Source organism: Symphodus melops, assembly GCF_947650265.1.
Source record: "Symphodus melops genome assembly, chromosome: 5".
Lineage (NCBI taxonomy): Eukaryota > Metazoa > Chordata > Actinopteri > Labriformes > Labridae > Symphodus > Symphodus melops.
Window position 1 is genome coordinate 29,197,090 of NC_136695.1, and position 13,413 is coordinate 29,210,502.

At 41.8% G+C, this 13,413-nt stretch overlaps 3 protein-coding genes across 3 annotated transcripts; 1 reads left to right on the top strand and 2 right to left on the bottom strand.

Annotated features, from left to right (window-relative positions):
* Positions 1–518: 518 nt before the first annotated feature.
* LOC306824038 (macrophage mannose receptor 1-like) lies at positions 519–2,920 on the bottom strand (the record flags this gene model as incomplete). The annotated part of the gene is made up of 5 exons (XM_079343997.1): positions 2,844–2,920; positions 1,751–2,113; positions 982–1,320; positions 788–879; positions 519–641 (listed from the first exon to the last, which is right to left on the bottom strand). Exons 1-5 carry the CDS (start codon positions 2,875–2,877, stop codon positions 519–521), a joined length of 951 nt encoding a protein of 316 aa, XP_079200123.1. The 5' UTR covers positions 2,878–2,920.
* A 2,002-nt stretch (positions 2,921–4,922) lies between these two features.
* On the bottom strand, positions 4,923–7,336 carry LOC306824624 (lymphocyte antigen 75-like). The gene is made up of 4 exons (XM_079344814.1): positions 7,263–7,336; positions 6,515–6,841; positions 5,355–5,470; positions 4,923–5,095 (listed from the first exon to the last, which is right to left on the bottom strand). The coding sequence occupies exons 2-4, from the start codon at positions 6,813–6,815 to the stop codon at positions 4,967–4,969; spliced, it is 546 nt and encodes a 181-aa protein (XP_079200940.1). The 5' UTR covers positions 6,816–6,841; positions 7,263–7,336; the 3' UTR covers positions 4,923–4,966.
* A 2,951-nt stretch (positions 7,337–10,287) lies between these two features.
* Positions 10,288–12,332, top strand: pkdc (protein kinase-like domain containing). The gene is made up of 3 exons (XM_079344786.1): positions 10,288–10,563; positions 11,217–11,580; positions 11,667–12,332. Exons 2-3 carry the CDS (start codon positions 11,219–11,221, stop codon positions 12,277–12,279), a joined length of 975 nt encoding a protein of 324 aa, XP_079200912.1. The 5' UTR covers positions 10,288–10,563; positions 11,217–11,218; the 3' UTR covers positions 12,280–12,332.
* The last annotated feature ends 1,081 nt before the right edge of the window (positions 12,333–13,413 follow it).

Here is a 13,413-nt window from a genome sequence, read left to right on the forward strand (position 1 = left end):
GTTCATTTATCGAATAAATCAAAGCTAAGAAGTGGTGGGGGGTTGGAGATGTGTATCTGGAGGAGGGCGGAGGTTTCAGTGTTGGTGGTTTCATGCTAGTGCTCAAGGGCGACATCTACTGGTTTAAAAAGTGGCATATTCTACCTTTAACTAATCGTAACGTAGCTTATAACACAGAGCATATCTACAGCAGACTCGTTGGCACAAAGGACGTCTCTGATCAGAATGTTGTTTCTGTAACAAAAGGACGTGTAAGCCGATGAATGGTGCCGTAGTGTCTCATTCCTGAAGCAAGTCAAACATCATGCAAATAAGAGAAAATGTCTGATGTAATAGTCGCAAACATCTTAACAAAAAATGACATCTAAACGTTTTAACAGCTTGAAGCAGGTTGAACTACTTTCACACCTCCTAGCTTAAATCAAAGGCCCCTCCCACAGAGCGACCCTCATGTGTGCATGTTTCATCTGCAGCGTGTTTCAGCGTTTGAATTTACGGCGTTTTTGTATCAGCAACTTTCACGGTTCACACTCTGAATCGCTTCTCTGATTCTTCTCTGGTTCCTTGACAAAAACTCTTCCATCACGGTTTGCTCTCCATTGTACAAGGCCAACGTCGGTCAAATTCATCTTCTCCTTCATCTGAAAAGCAGAACAGAAATGTGAAATGTAAAAAACACAACCATTTAATACACATCTTACACCCTTCGAGGAGTGTGACATTTTTCTGCGCCCATTATGATGTTTTATTCTCATCAACTCTGCGTATATAATGTGATTTGACTCACCTGTTTCAGGATATCTTCTTTCACTGCAGGATCGTTGAGATCCAGGCCCGAGTCCTTTGAGCTGATCCTCACTTTCAAAATCTTCTTGAAAGCTGATATAAAAAAGAGAGACACATGCACGATTATGTTAGGACTGAACAAGTCGTGTGTTTACACTGAGCTCATCCTCCAAAGTTGAGAATTGGGACGCTTACTTTTCTCACAGGTGCAGAAGAATTTGAGTTCGAAACTACATTTACGTGTGTCCCATCTCTCAAAATTCAAAACAGTGCATCTTCTTTTTTGAAGTTCTCCGTATATCGGTGTGTCGGCTATCCAATATCGAAACGAGGAGTCACTCCCGTCAGACCACGTCCAGGGGTCTCTGAAGAGGCCGGTCCACACGCGCTGGGCACCGACTACTTCCTGAAGTGTCTGTCTCTCTTCAGCGTTCCTCACACTGGCCAAGTCGGTGTGTTGAGTCCTGCAGAGCTCCAGAGCAGACGTCCATGACATCATTCGGTTGGTAAGAACGAACTGTTGAGGACCTTTTTCTACATGAGAGAAAGCAAATCAATCACATGTTTAAGTTAGGTTTTTTTTTTTAATCAATATATTTTTATTAAAGCAAGTATGGTGGCAATCTAACAAAAATAAGTGCTACGGGAGGGAATTTGATCTTGCACTGTTAACGGATGATGAGGTAGACTTGTTGTGTCCTTGTAACCCGAAAATACACAGAGAAAAACTGGAGGTCATGTGAGTCTGAATCTCCAACCATTCGCCGTTTTTTGTTAATTTGCACTTGGCTGTTAATTTGAAGCTTCATGAAAGTGTACAGAAACTCTTAGTTAGTAGAGGAACTGCATATTGCCAGTTTGCCCGATGCAAAGAGCAGTGCTGTTTTCACTGACCTTGAAAAGCTGTTAATTAAAAGGTTAATGTTTTTCTGCTTAGTTGTGCAGTAATTTCATGAACACTTACCGTCAAAGCAGACTGCATGGAGCTTGACTGCACAATCAGGTGTGGAGAATTTCCCATTTTCAAAAGCACCACAGCTCCCGTCTTGGGTTTCATTCCACCAAATCAGGTCGTCCATTTCCCGCTCCTTGTAGGAATCTTTCTGCGCGAAAGACCAGTGCCAGTTCAGACTGCTGCCTGAGCTCAGCCCAATCCACACAAATGAAAAGGTCTGGTACTCTTTCAGGAGAGTCTGCATCTCTTCCATGTCCTCGATGGTGGCCAGGTCAATGCAGTTCTCTCTGCAGTAGCTTCTTGCATCTTCCCAGGTCTTTTTTAATTCGAACAAGTGTAGAACCCGGATTGCACCGGAGAGAGAAAACAGACCTGAGGGAGAAAAAGGAAAGGTCACATTACATGCAACTTTCAGAAACTCTACAAGTCATTTAGATGCAGATGCTTTTATCCAAGGCGACACATATCACACGCATAGATCTACTGGAGAGCAAAGCAAACAATGTCAGGAAGTGCAAACGAACAGCTTTAATTCTAATTGAAACTGCAGGTGATGGCGGGAAGTGAGCAGAGGCAGAGCACAAAATCAACAGGACTTCAAATCAGCATCAAAATCACCCGAAATGTCATGATTGTCAACATGAAACAAAACCATCATCATCATCATCAATAAAAAGAGTCCGGACGCTTAAAACCGGAAACCTCTAATCTTGTCCGATTATAGACTGTAAATAGACCAAGCCTGAGTGACGTCAGCCGACTGCTCCTGCAGAGGGCGCTAAAGATGTCCAAAGTAGTCCAAGTGCTGCACATGATGATATGAGACTTTTGCAGGTCCTTTGTTTGTTTCCCTTCAAAATGTTTATTTAGGCTCTTGTATCTGGGCGACAGGCCTGAGAATGTCTAACCTCCAACTTCCACATAGTCCATGCACACCCTGGTGCTTTAGCGCTGCGCCCGAGCTATGAGTAAAAACATCATCGAAAAACAATTCTAAAGCTAAGTGGATAAACACAAAAACATCCCTGACAAGGTCTCACGCCTGGTGTCGAAAGGTTTATCAAACTTTTAACTTCAGTACAGTAAATGAATGCACACTGACCTGACAGGAGCAGAAGCAGGTGAATCTTTTCCATCGCTGTTTAAGGAAGTGGAAGTGCACTCACAGGCGCTTGTCTGTCCTGTGCTCCCTCTCTGTGTCTTTTATATATATATATATTTTTTTTATTTACATGTATTCAAACTTCTCATAATAAGAAGATGCACATTTGTGTATCTCATCAACTGATTTGTCTGGACATCGGAGCACAGACAGACTCACAGGAAGTCCTTCATCATGGATGTTTGCTTAAACCATGATCATCTTTCCGGTATCCGATTAGGCAAATTATAAGGAGCTTCTTTCTGATCGTGTAGAAGATAAATGAATGTTTCTTTCAATCAAGCAGCAAGAGATGATTATCGTTAGCTAAAATCCATAAGACACCAGAGTAATGGACTGCTGCGCTTGTTTGGGTGAGAGGGATTTCAGTTTTGATCCCCAATGAAGGTTATAAACAGTGAGTGTTTGTTTATACGGGTTCCTGTTGTTTTTTCAAGGTTTATTTTTGGGCTTTTATTGGAGTGATAAGAAAGTGGACAGAGATGGAAATCAGGGAGAGAGTGGGGATCAACAACGGGAAAGGAGCCAAAGGCTTGATTCGAAACCTGGGGGACACGCACTACCCACCACGCCACCAACGCCTCCAGACCACCAGTGACTTAAGTACAGATGCACAACCTTCACCCCTGAACTTAAGCTATCTAAGGTACACCAACCACTTTAAAGAAGGCAGAGACACACAGAGTCAGGGCATCCAGACCATCACAAACTACGAAGCTTCATTTCCCACAACCTACCCACAACCTTAGACCCATTCCAGTTTGCATACTGACCCAACTGGTCCACTGAGGATACAATCTGTTCTGCTCCCCATTCGGTGCTCAACCAATTACAGACCAAAAACACTTATGTTTGAATTTCCCTCGGGATCAATAAAGTATCTATCTATCTATCTATCTATCTATCTATCTATCTATCTATCTATCTATCTATCTATCTATCTATCTATCTATCTATCTATCTATCTATCTATCTATCTATCTATCTATCTATCTATCTATGTGGGAAATTTGTTTGTAGAATTGAGCTCAGCATTCACCCACCAGGCCTCAACACCTCCCTATATAATTAGTTGCTGGACTTCCTTAACGAGAGACCCCTGATCCCATTTTAAATCTGGGCTGGTCCGAATATTAATAATATTGGTATTTAATTAATAATATTGAAGACTGATTTTGTGTTATTTGGTTATTATTCCTTGATTCCAGGAAGGTGGACCATTGTTATAATTGGTGCCCCGTGTGAGGCCCTCTATAAACCAGCTTTATGAATTGTTTGTGTGCTGTCATCCGCAAAGAAGGTGAAACTGGATTTCTTCATCGACACTTTGTCAGTCTTGTACCCCGGTACTGTGGTCTCAATAAACACTCACAGAAGACTCTGCAGAAGTTTACATTTTAAAAAGTTTATTGAGTCAAACGAAGCAAAGAAGTCAATGAACCAGCCTTTTTCAGAAACAATTACAGGTCACCCCAACATCATCTTCTGGATACTGTGGCTCCACCTTTTGGAAAGATGAAGTCTGCGACCACCTCTCCTGATGGCTTAATCCAGTTCCAGCCGGTACAACCTGGATCTACAGAGTACTGATTCTTGCACACAAAAGAAGCCTATAATTCAACCTGTTGTGTATACTTTAACGTCATAAACGTTAACTAAACATAACATTGCTTTTAACTCAGAGTTTATTTTTATCAGACTTAAGACAGTTGCTCATAGGCACTAAGTAAGGAAGCCACTCACACACTAACTGGTCTCTCACTCCTGCAGCAAGTTAAACATTATGCAAATGAGGTGTTTTACATCCAACACCCAAACACACTTTGACACACACAAAAGTCAAAGTGAGATACATCCTAACAAAAAAACTACCACTGAGTGTTTAAACAGTTTGAAGCAGGTTAAACAACTTTAGTGTTGCTAAAACACTATTTTGAATGGTAAAGTAACCAAACAGTAAATTTAAAGTTGCACACAGAAGAATAGTTAACGCTTTTCACCTTCGTGGTCGTTGGTTCTCGGTAGGTTTGTGACAGTGAACCTGCGACTCAGTCAGACGTAAGTCAGGGTTCACAGTTCACACTTTGAATCTCTTCTCCGTTCTTCTTTGGCTCCTTGACAACAACTCTTCCATCAGGGTTTGCTGTCCATTGCATGTGGTCAACTGTGTTCAAACTCATCTTCTCCTTCATCTGAAAAGCAGAACGAAAATGTGGTTAGAAAAAACGTAAACAAGTAGAATTTGCAAATGCCTCCCGAAAAGTCTGACAGGGGACGTTCTGCTACTCTGAAAAGGTTTGGGACACCTTTAATACCCATTATGGTACAAAGGGAGTTTCCTCACAATGCCTCATGCAGGACAAAGATGACTGTGTGTGAAACAACATACAGTTTATTTTTATTTTCATGAGTTCAGCATGCGACAGAACAGGTAAGTTGTTTTCGACTCACCTGTTTCAGGATTTCTTCTTTCACTGCAGGATCGTTGAGATCCAGGCCCGAGTCCTTGAAGCTGATCCTCACTTTCAAAACCTTCTTCTCAGTGAGACTTGGCTCTGGTGTCACATCTAGAGACACACACATGCACGTTCAGGTTGTTATAACTGAACAAGTTATGGCTAATCATCTACATTTTATCTAACATTCCTGAATTTCCCTCGGGATCAATAAAGTATCTATCTATCTATCTATCTATTTATCTTTTAACACACGATTAATGTGATTTTCTTTCTGTCAATTCACAAGACTAACATGTATAACGACGTGACATTTCCTCAGACCAAGACCTTTTCGTGAACAAGTCAGAGGAGAGTTCTACAAAGTGAGATTAGCATGTCAGAGCTTAAAGCCTAAAGCAGCCCCTCTCACATGAATCAGATAGACATACAGCCTTTAAAAGCGCTGGAATAAGTTCAGTTCATGGATGGTGCTGTTCAGTTGCCTTGTGGAGCGTAACTGTGGCTAAAGGTTTGGATGGTGTCGTGTATAAATATCTGTTGGATTCGAGTAGTTTCAAGGTTGTTTGGGGTTTTTTTGGTGAATAATCTGTCCCATTTTTCCTCGGGATCAATAAAGTATCTATCTATCTATCATGGACCGCCTCAGAGATGCAGAAGAACCTTCCTGGGGATCACTGATGTTTTATCTGTGTCGGGTTCCTCTTCTTTGTAGAAATTAATTGGCGGGCTGCACTTTGATGGGATGCTATGATGTCATGCTGTTACATACAGCTGACGCAGCTCTTAGCTTAGACCCGTTGTTGGTAGATCAGGGTTTACTGCACCAAAAGGTAATGGACCAAACTGGCGTGCTTGGTGTAAACGGGAGTAAGGGGGCTACGAGGGTCACAAGTGGAATAATGAGTTCCACTATGATATAATGGCTTATGTTCTCAGATGAGGTCTGTCAGTTTTGGCGTTTCTTTTTAATGATAGAAAATAGTTTTTTTTAAATGTATACTTGTGTAACAATCATACTACTTTAGTAACGCTACACGACATGTTCACATTAAACCCTCACCTCTGTGGCACTGAGCTTCACAGAAAATATAATTGGACCCCTGCTGCAGCCCACCCTGTGACCCTGAACCAGAGAGAATGAAAATGCCCTACCTTTCTCACAGGTGCAGAAGAACATAGCTTCCTCACTACATGAACTTGATTCCCATTCCCCAGACTTAAATTTAGCACATCTTCTGCTTTTAGGGTTTGTGGCGCCTGGTTGGTCTGATTTCCAATATCGAAATGAGGAGCTGCTTCCATCAATCCATGTCCAAAGGTCTCTGAAGAGGCCAGTCCACACCTGCTGGACACCGACTAGAGTCTGGAGTGTCTGTCTCGTGGCCTCGTCCCTCACACTGACCAGGTCTGTGTAGTCAGTCCTGCAGTGCGACTGAGCAGACCTCCAACTCATGTTTTGGGAGGTGAGATGTAGAGTACCTTTTTCTGTCGTTTAAAAAAGAAAATAAGCAAATTAACCACAGTTTAAATGGGTTTCTATTCAGCTTTAAACATGGCCCAGTTTACACAAAATGACCTCACTGAAAACAGAATGATTTTGACTGACAGTTAGGCTCAGAGGATTTCCAGCACGCTGGTTGCCGATGAGCCTCCGGAGTCACATCCTGTTCCCTCTGCAGGGTAATGAGGTGTGATACTAAAAGTGCCGACATGCTAAGTGATCCTAAACTATGAAGCGAGGCCTTTTTGTTGTTTCAAAGAGTTTCATTAATGGACCTGTTTTAACAACTTTGCATTTGGAGGCATCCAAATCGCTGTTGACAAAAAGGTTTCCGTTCTCAGATGAGACCGTTGTGTTGTAAACAGGGCCTTCATGTGCAGTTTGTTCATTAATGCTCACCATCACAGCAGACTGCTGGGAGCTTGTCTGCACAGTTAACTGCGTAGAACACCTCATCTCTATAAGCGCCACAGTCTTCACTGTCTTCATTCCCCCAGTTCAGAGCGTCCATTTCCCCCTCCATGTAGGAATCTTCCTCCGCTAAAGACCAGTGCCAGTTCAGACTGCTGCCTGAGCTCAGCCCAATCCACGCATACCACGGTGGCATGATGTTTTCAAGGATGACGTCCATATATCTCATTTCCTCTATAGTGGCCAGGTCAATGCATTTCTCTCTGCAGTAGCTTCTTGCATTTTCCCAGGTCTTATTTATTTTGACCAGCAGGAAATACTCACTTGCACCGGAGAGAGAAAACAGACCTGAGAGAGAAAAAAATTGGAACAAATTAGTGACAAGTTGGATTTTATGCTAAAAACTTAAAAGAGTCCAGAACTCCTGGTTGTGTCCCGACTCATCCTCATTCCCTCCTCTCTATAGAAGACGTGCAGTGGATTATTAATATGGCAGTGAACATTATGCCGAGTGTAAATATATTTACTGTTCCAGTAAAACTATTTACTGTGTTTCAGTGTTCACACTGGTGACACCTCTCGTCCGTCTGGAGGATTACGGCCACGTTAAAGACAAAAACAATCTCAAATTTCCTCATTAAACTGGTAAATTTACGAGAATAATCTTGTAAATTTTGAGTTTGAGACCAGCTTGAAAGGAGAAACCTGAAAACCTTAAGAGACAAAAGACACAATTTCCTCCAAGTCAGTCTGCAGAAAAAAGAGTTTCTTGCAGTATCTCTTCAGCGTCCTGATATTTGATGACGTTGTGATCATGATGATGTGTACAAGATTATTCTCGTACATTTACGACAACATCATAAGACTCCTCTGCATCTTCTTCCCTGTGGTGACTTTCCATTTAGTTTCACATCCAGCTTATTTTGACTTCGGCCCTGAAAGGTTCTGCACCTCTCTGGAGAAGTCCGACATTTTGGGAACGTTCACTGAATTTAAAACAAACACTTACCTGACAGGAGGAGAAGCAGGAGAGACTTTTCCATCGCTGTTTGAAATGAAAAAGAAGAAGAGAAGTTCTTTTATTATTAAATAGTATTTGGTATTTAAATTTGTCATGTTCATTGTTATTTTTTAGTGCTCTTTTTATGCACTGCAGGTTTGTACTGCGGGTTGGGGGAATTGCAATTTCATCTGTGCTGTATGTTTAACATGGAGCATATTTGACAAATAAAGAACCTTGAACCTTCTTACTGCAACAATTATCACAAACTCAAACTACAGAGAACCAACACACATCGACCCAACACACATCGACCTGCTCCATGTTAAACCATCCAAACCATGTGCCAAGTCAAAAAAAAAGATATCAGCTATGAAGGGTTTTTTTCAGCAGAGGCAAAGTAAACAAACATCTCGGAAGAATTTTGATAATAGAAAAAAAAACAGCAATAAGGACGAAGGTGAAACTATATCACAACAAAGAGTTCATTTATGGATCAGCTGCAGTGATGAAATAAAAACCTGAGAAACAGGAAAGAGTGAACGTTCTTTTAAGAATAGAAGAACATACGTTATTAATGCATCAGTCTGTTAGTGAACATGTCACACACACATGCACAAACAGGATCCTGTAACGGACATAAAGACAGAAGAGGAAGAAACAGACTCACCTCGTGGTCTCTGGTTAGATTCCTGTCTGTCAGAGTCGTGTGCTCTGTCTCTCTCTGTGTCTCATATATTCTGTTTTTTTGTATTTAAATCTAGTCAAACTTCTCATAATAAGAACGTCATATTTGTTTTTTCCTTGTCTGGATGTCACAGCACCGACACACTCAGGAAGTTCTTCATCGTGGACGTTTGCTTAAACCATCATCGTGTCTCCGGTGACGTCTGCTCCTCGTGCAGACGTCTGCAAACTCCTTTATTCAAACCAAAACGAAACATGTTTTAAGAACAGACAATGATAGCACAGCTTTTAAAGATTCTCATTCTTGTGTTAGTAAAATAAATATAAAAATAAAGAATTCAGCAGGAGGGAGTTACACAAGCACCATTCAAAGTGTTTGGTAATAATCGTTAGCTGTTCCTGTTTGCAAGTCTTAATGGGACTCTCAGGCAAATCGTGACCGGCTTCATTTAAAAGATTATTTGTGTTGGACTTCAACCAGCCACCAAAGGAAGAATGCCATCTAAACCAGGGGTGTCCAAAGTGGGGCCCAGGGGCCATTTACGGCCCTTGAGGCGATTTTTTGTGGCTTCAATGGAAGAATCAGATGTTGTCCTATAAGGACTCATTCAGATGGTTTATTTTGTTATTTTTCTTTTTCTTTTTAACAGCTTTCACTATTTTCCACATTTTTTTTTATTAACTATGAAAATGAACATTTACATCATTTTTGCAAACAAGCAGACTGTTGTTTAACCATTTAATAACCTGAGCTAAATGCAGAAAGATTTTATAGAAAAAAAACAAAAACATTACAGGCTTACAGTATTTGATGTTCTTTTAACAAAGGGTTTCTTTTGTGAACCTTTTGATTCTGATCTACAAAGCATTACTATTTTTTCAAAGAAATTAAAACCAAATAGTTTTTTAAGTTATTATTGTAGGGGTCAAAAGAAAAAAAGTTCCTTACAATATTATTCAAAAAAACAAACCTGTGGCCCCGTGACTGACTGTCCTAAAGTGTCCTGGGACGCCGGGGCTGGAGCCGATCCCACTGTGTTGTTGTCAGAGCCGTGTTTACAGCTCATCTCTTCAATGTGTAGAAACGACGTCGTCTCATGTCTCATTCAGCGGTAAGTAAACTCTCAGTATAATGATTGGTTCATCAGAGAGCAGGGAGGCTGTGATTGGTTCATCAGATTGGTACCTCCTGGCAGACATTGGTTGAAGTTTTTACAGACTTACAAACTGATTCAGTTGAGGACCTTAAGATAATTTAAACCAACATCTTAAAAAGTGGATCTGGAGGAAATGACCAACCCTATCTGTTTGAGTAGTGCATTATGTGCTAAATACGTCTAGGCCTCAGAGGTCGTTGCACCTCCAGTCCAGCAGAGGACAGCGGAGTTCCTGCAGCTCACGCGCTCACGGCTGCAGAGAAAAACTTCCTGTGTCGGGTGAGACGGATCTGACATGAAGCTGAATGTTTTTGCACATTTAAGACAAATATAATGACATATTCCTCTTAAAAGTTGGTTGTGATTTCAGTCTGACTTTGTGCATGTCATGGTTTGATGAGACACCTGCAGGAGAAGTGAAGCCTGCTGTCGTGTGTGAGAAAAGGTAAGTGACACTTTATACTGTAAACATGCTGCCTGTGACTCCTGCTCACAACTGAAAAATAAAAACTAATTATCATCAGCCACAAAAAAAGAATAACAAGTACAGGTAAATCACACTAAGATGCTGCATTCAGGGGCTCCTCGGACAGTACAGTTGTGCTAACGTTTACGTGCGTTTGCCCCCTCTCCTCCATGTTTATGAAGGATGTGATGTTATCTGGCCCACCTAATTCGTTTCAGAGATTTTGAGCAGGGATTAATGTCCATTTTCAAACAACGAAATGTCCGACAGCACGTGAATGCAGCAAAGAACACTGACGTTAAAGGTAAAATGGTTTTATTCCAAACGCAGGCTGTATTTCAGATCTTTTTCTTCTCCTGGTTCTTTTAATCTTTAATCTGTTGTTTTATTCATTTTATTCCCTTCTGTCTTTAAGGGTTTTCAACTGCATTTATGTCCTTCTCATTTCTATAATGTGTGACTCTCTCGTTGTTTAATCCCACCTCTTCTGGCTCATGTGTGACCCACCCTGACACACCTCCCAGCTCTAGTGCTTACTGCCCCCTGCTGTTTACACATAACAAAAACCCAAACAATCAAACAGCGATGACAGATGCTGAGACGGATATGTGCTCCATGTTTTTTATTTGCAGAGATGAAACAGGAGTACCAGGATCTCATCTTGCAGGCGACCGGGGCTTCATCTCTACGCGTCGGTGCGAACATCCAGACTCTGTGGAGCGGCTACGGGCAGATCGTCCGCCTCCACCTGGAGGGCTGCGAGCGGCCCTCCGTGGTCGTCAAGCACGTCAAGTTTCCGGAGGAGGCCGAGCACCGGAGCACAGATCGCTCGCACGCGCGGAAAGTGAGATCGTACCAGGTGGAGACGCACTGGTACCAGAACTATTCCACCAATCAGAGCTGTCGGATCCCCGCCTGTCTGGCTGCCTGTTCCCATGGAGACGAGATGCTGATCGTGCTGGAGGATCTGGATGCGGCTGGATATGATCAGAGAAGGTCCGACTAGAGGACACATCTCTCTGCAGTGCATCATTTTATGGGATGCTTTTATGTTTCATGCTGGTTTGTTTTTCTCTTTTCAGGACCAATGTGAAGGACAGAGAAATAAAGGCGTGTCTCAGCTGGCTCGCCAACTTCCACGCTCTCTTCCTGGGTGTGGGACCTGAGGGTCTCTGGCCTGTCGGGACCTACTGGCACCTGGAGACGCGGCCGGACGAGTTGGAGGCGATGGAGGACGGCGAGCTCAAAGCTGCAGCCGGGGAAATTGACCAGATACTGAACAAATGTAGCTTTAAAACTGTCGTCCACGGAGACGCTAAACTTGCAAACTTTTGTTTCTCGCGGCGTGGAGGTGACGTAGCAGCTGTGGACTTTCAGTATGTGGGCGGAGGCTGTGGGATGAAAGACGTTGTGTACTTTTTGGGAAGCTGCATGGAGGAGAGGGAGTGTGAAAAGAGGGTACCAGGGTTTCTGGACTTCTATTTTGCAGAATTAGAAAGACGTGTGAAAAAAGACGTGGACTTTCCTGCTTTGGAGAAGGAGTGGAGAGAGATGTTTGCGTTTGCCTGGACAGACTTTCATCGTTTCCTGCTCGGGTGGATGCCCGGACACTGGAAGATCAACCGCTACAGCAAACAGCTGACCAAAGAAGTTCTGCACAAACTGAAGCAGGATGAGAAAACAACAGAGCGCTGAGCGTTCAGTTTAGACGTGACGACCTGTATACTTAAGAATAAAACACTCAAAAACACAAACTTTCTTTCTTCATCTGTGTCCCTTAAAGCATGTTAATAAACTCAATTCTGAATGAATTTGGTTGATACACTGAGCGATCAAGGAGGATTTCCTGACTCTTTAAAAAAATATGCATGACCCTTTAAGACAAAAAGTGGGAAACAGTTTGATAATCGGTTATATGAGAGATGGATCATACTGAACGGCTCCCACATTGTTATTACTAAAGAAAGATAAATAGGCTATTAAACTGAATAAGAACAATAATAATTGAATAACAGACAGATGAGTAAAAATTTGGATTACTGTCTAAAAAAGTTGACAGTTGGAGGGAATATGAAAAAATATTAAGCAAAATAATTTAAAATAGTTTACTGGTGAATTAAGCAAAATGGGTTAAAATGTTTAATCTCACAGAAATGGGAATTTAAGACGCCATCTACCAGACGGTGTGATTGTAAAAAAAAAAAAAAAAAAAAAAAGGGTATATGTTATTATAAACGCATTAAAGTTTAATCTTAAAGCACTCTAACCAGAAATGTCTCACGATCTTTAAGCGTCTCTTAGCAACCACGGCGCCTAGCAACAGTTACTAACGAGCAGGAAAACAAGAGGTCACAGCTAGCTTAGCTGTGTTTAGTTATAAAATCATGTATAAAATCAAGTGTTAGAAGTCTGTGTAACCTCTTTTACCTGATTTAAAAACACGCTGCTCAATTTTCAGATTTAAATAATAATAAAAACATCTCGGAATTTATGAGAGCCGCTCAACAAATGTAAAATAAAACCCTGTATAGATATACATAGATATTTTTAAGTCTATGTTTTGACATGTTTAATAATCATTTTACACTTTATTGGCCGATTTCTGATCAGCTGTAGTTTGGATGGTGACGTATTTCCGGTCTCACACCCGACATTACAACAACAGAGCAGGCGAGCCGAGCCGAGCCGAGCAGAGCTTGGACGAGGGTCACCAAAAGGAGATTAAAAAAAGGTAGAAAACACACAGCTGTCTGTAGAGATGACCTGCCTTCAGGTAACACAGGTGTTTAACGTGATGTCACGTGATGTAACCGTTAACCGAGCAGCGAC

Excerpts from the sequence above, each read along its gene's own strand:
- LOC306824624 (XM_079344814.1), bottom strand. The coding sequence starts at position 6,815 with ATGAGTTGGAGGTCTGCTCAGTCGCACTGCAGGACTGACTACACAGAC. Across the intron at positions 5,471-6,514 it reads CTTCTGCACCTGTGAGAAAG|ATGTGACACCAGAGCCAAGT; the intron begins GTAGGGCATTTT and ends GTGTGTCTCTAG. Across the intron at positions 5,096-5,354 it reads AAGAAGAAATCCTGAAACAG|ATGAAGGAGAAGATGAGTTT; the intron begins GTGAGTCGAAAA and ends TCTGCTTTTCAG.
- pkdc (XM_079344786.1), top strand. The coding sequence starts at position 11,219 with ATGAAACAGGAGTACCAGGATCTCATCTTGCAGGCGACCGGGGCTTCA. Across the intron at positions 11,581-11,666 it reads GCTGGATATGATCAGAGAAG|GACCAATGTGAAGGACAGAG; the intron begins GTCCGACTAGAG and ends TTCTCTTTTCAG.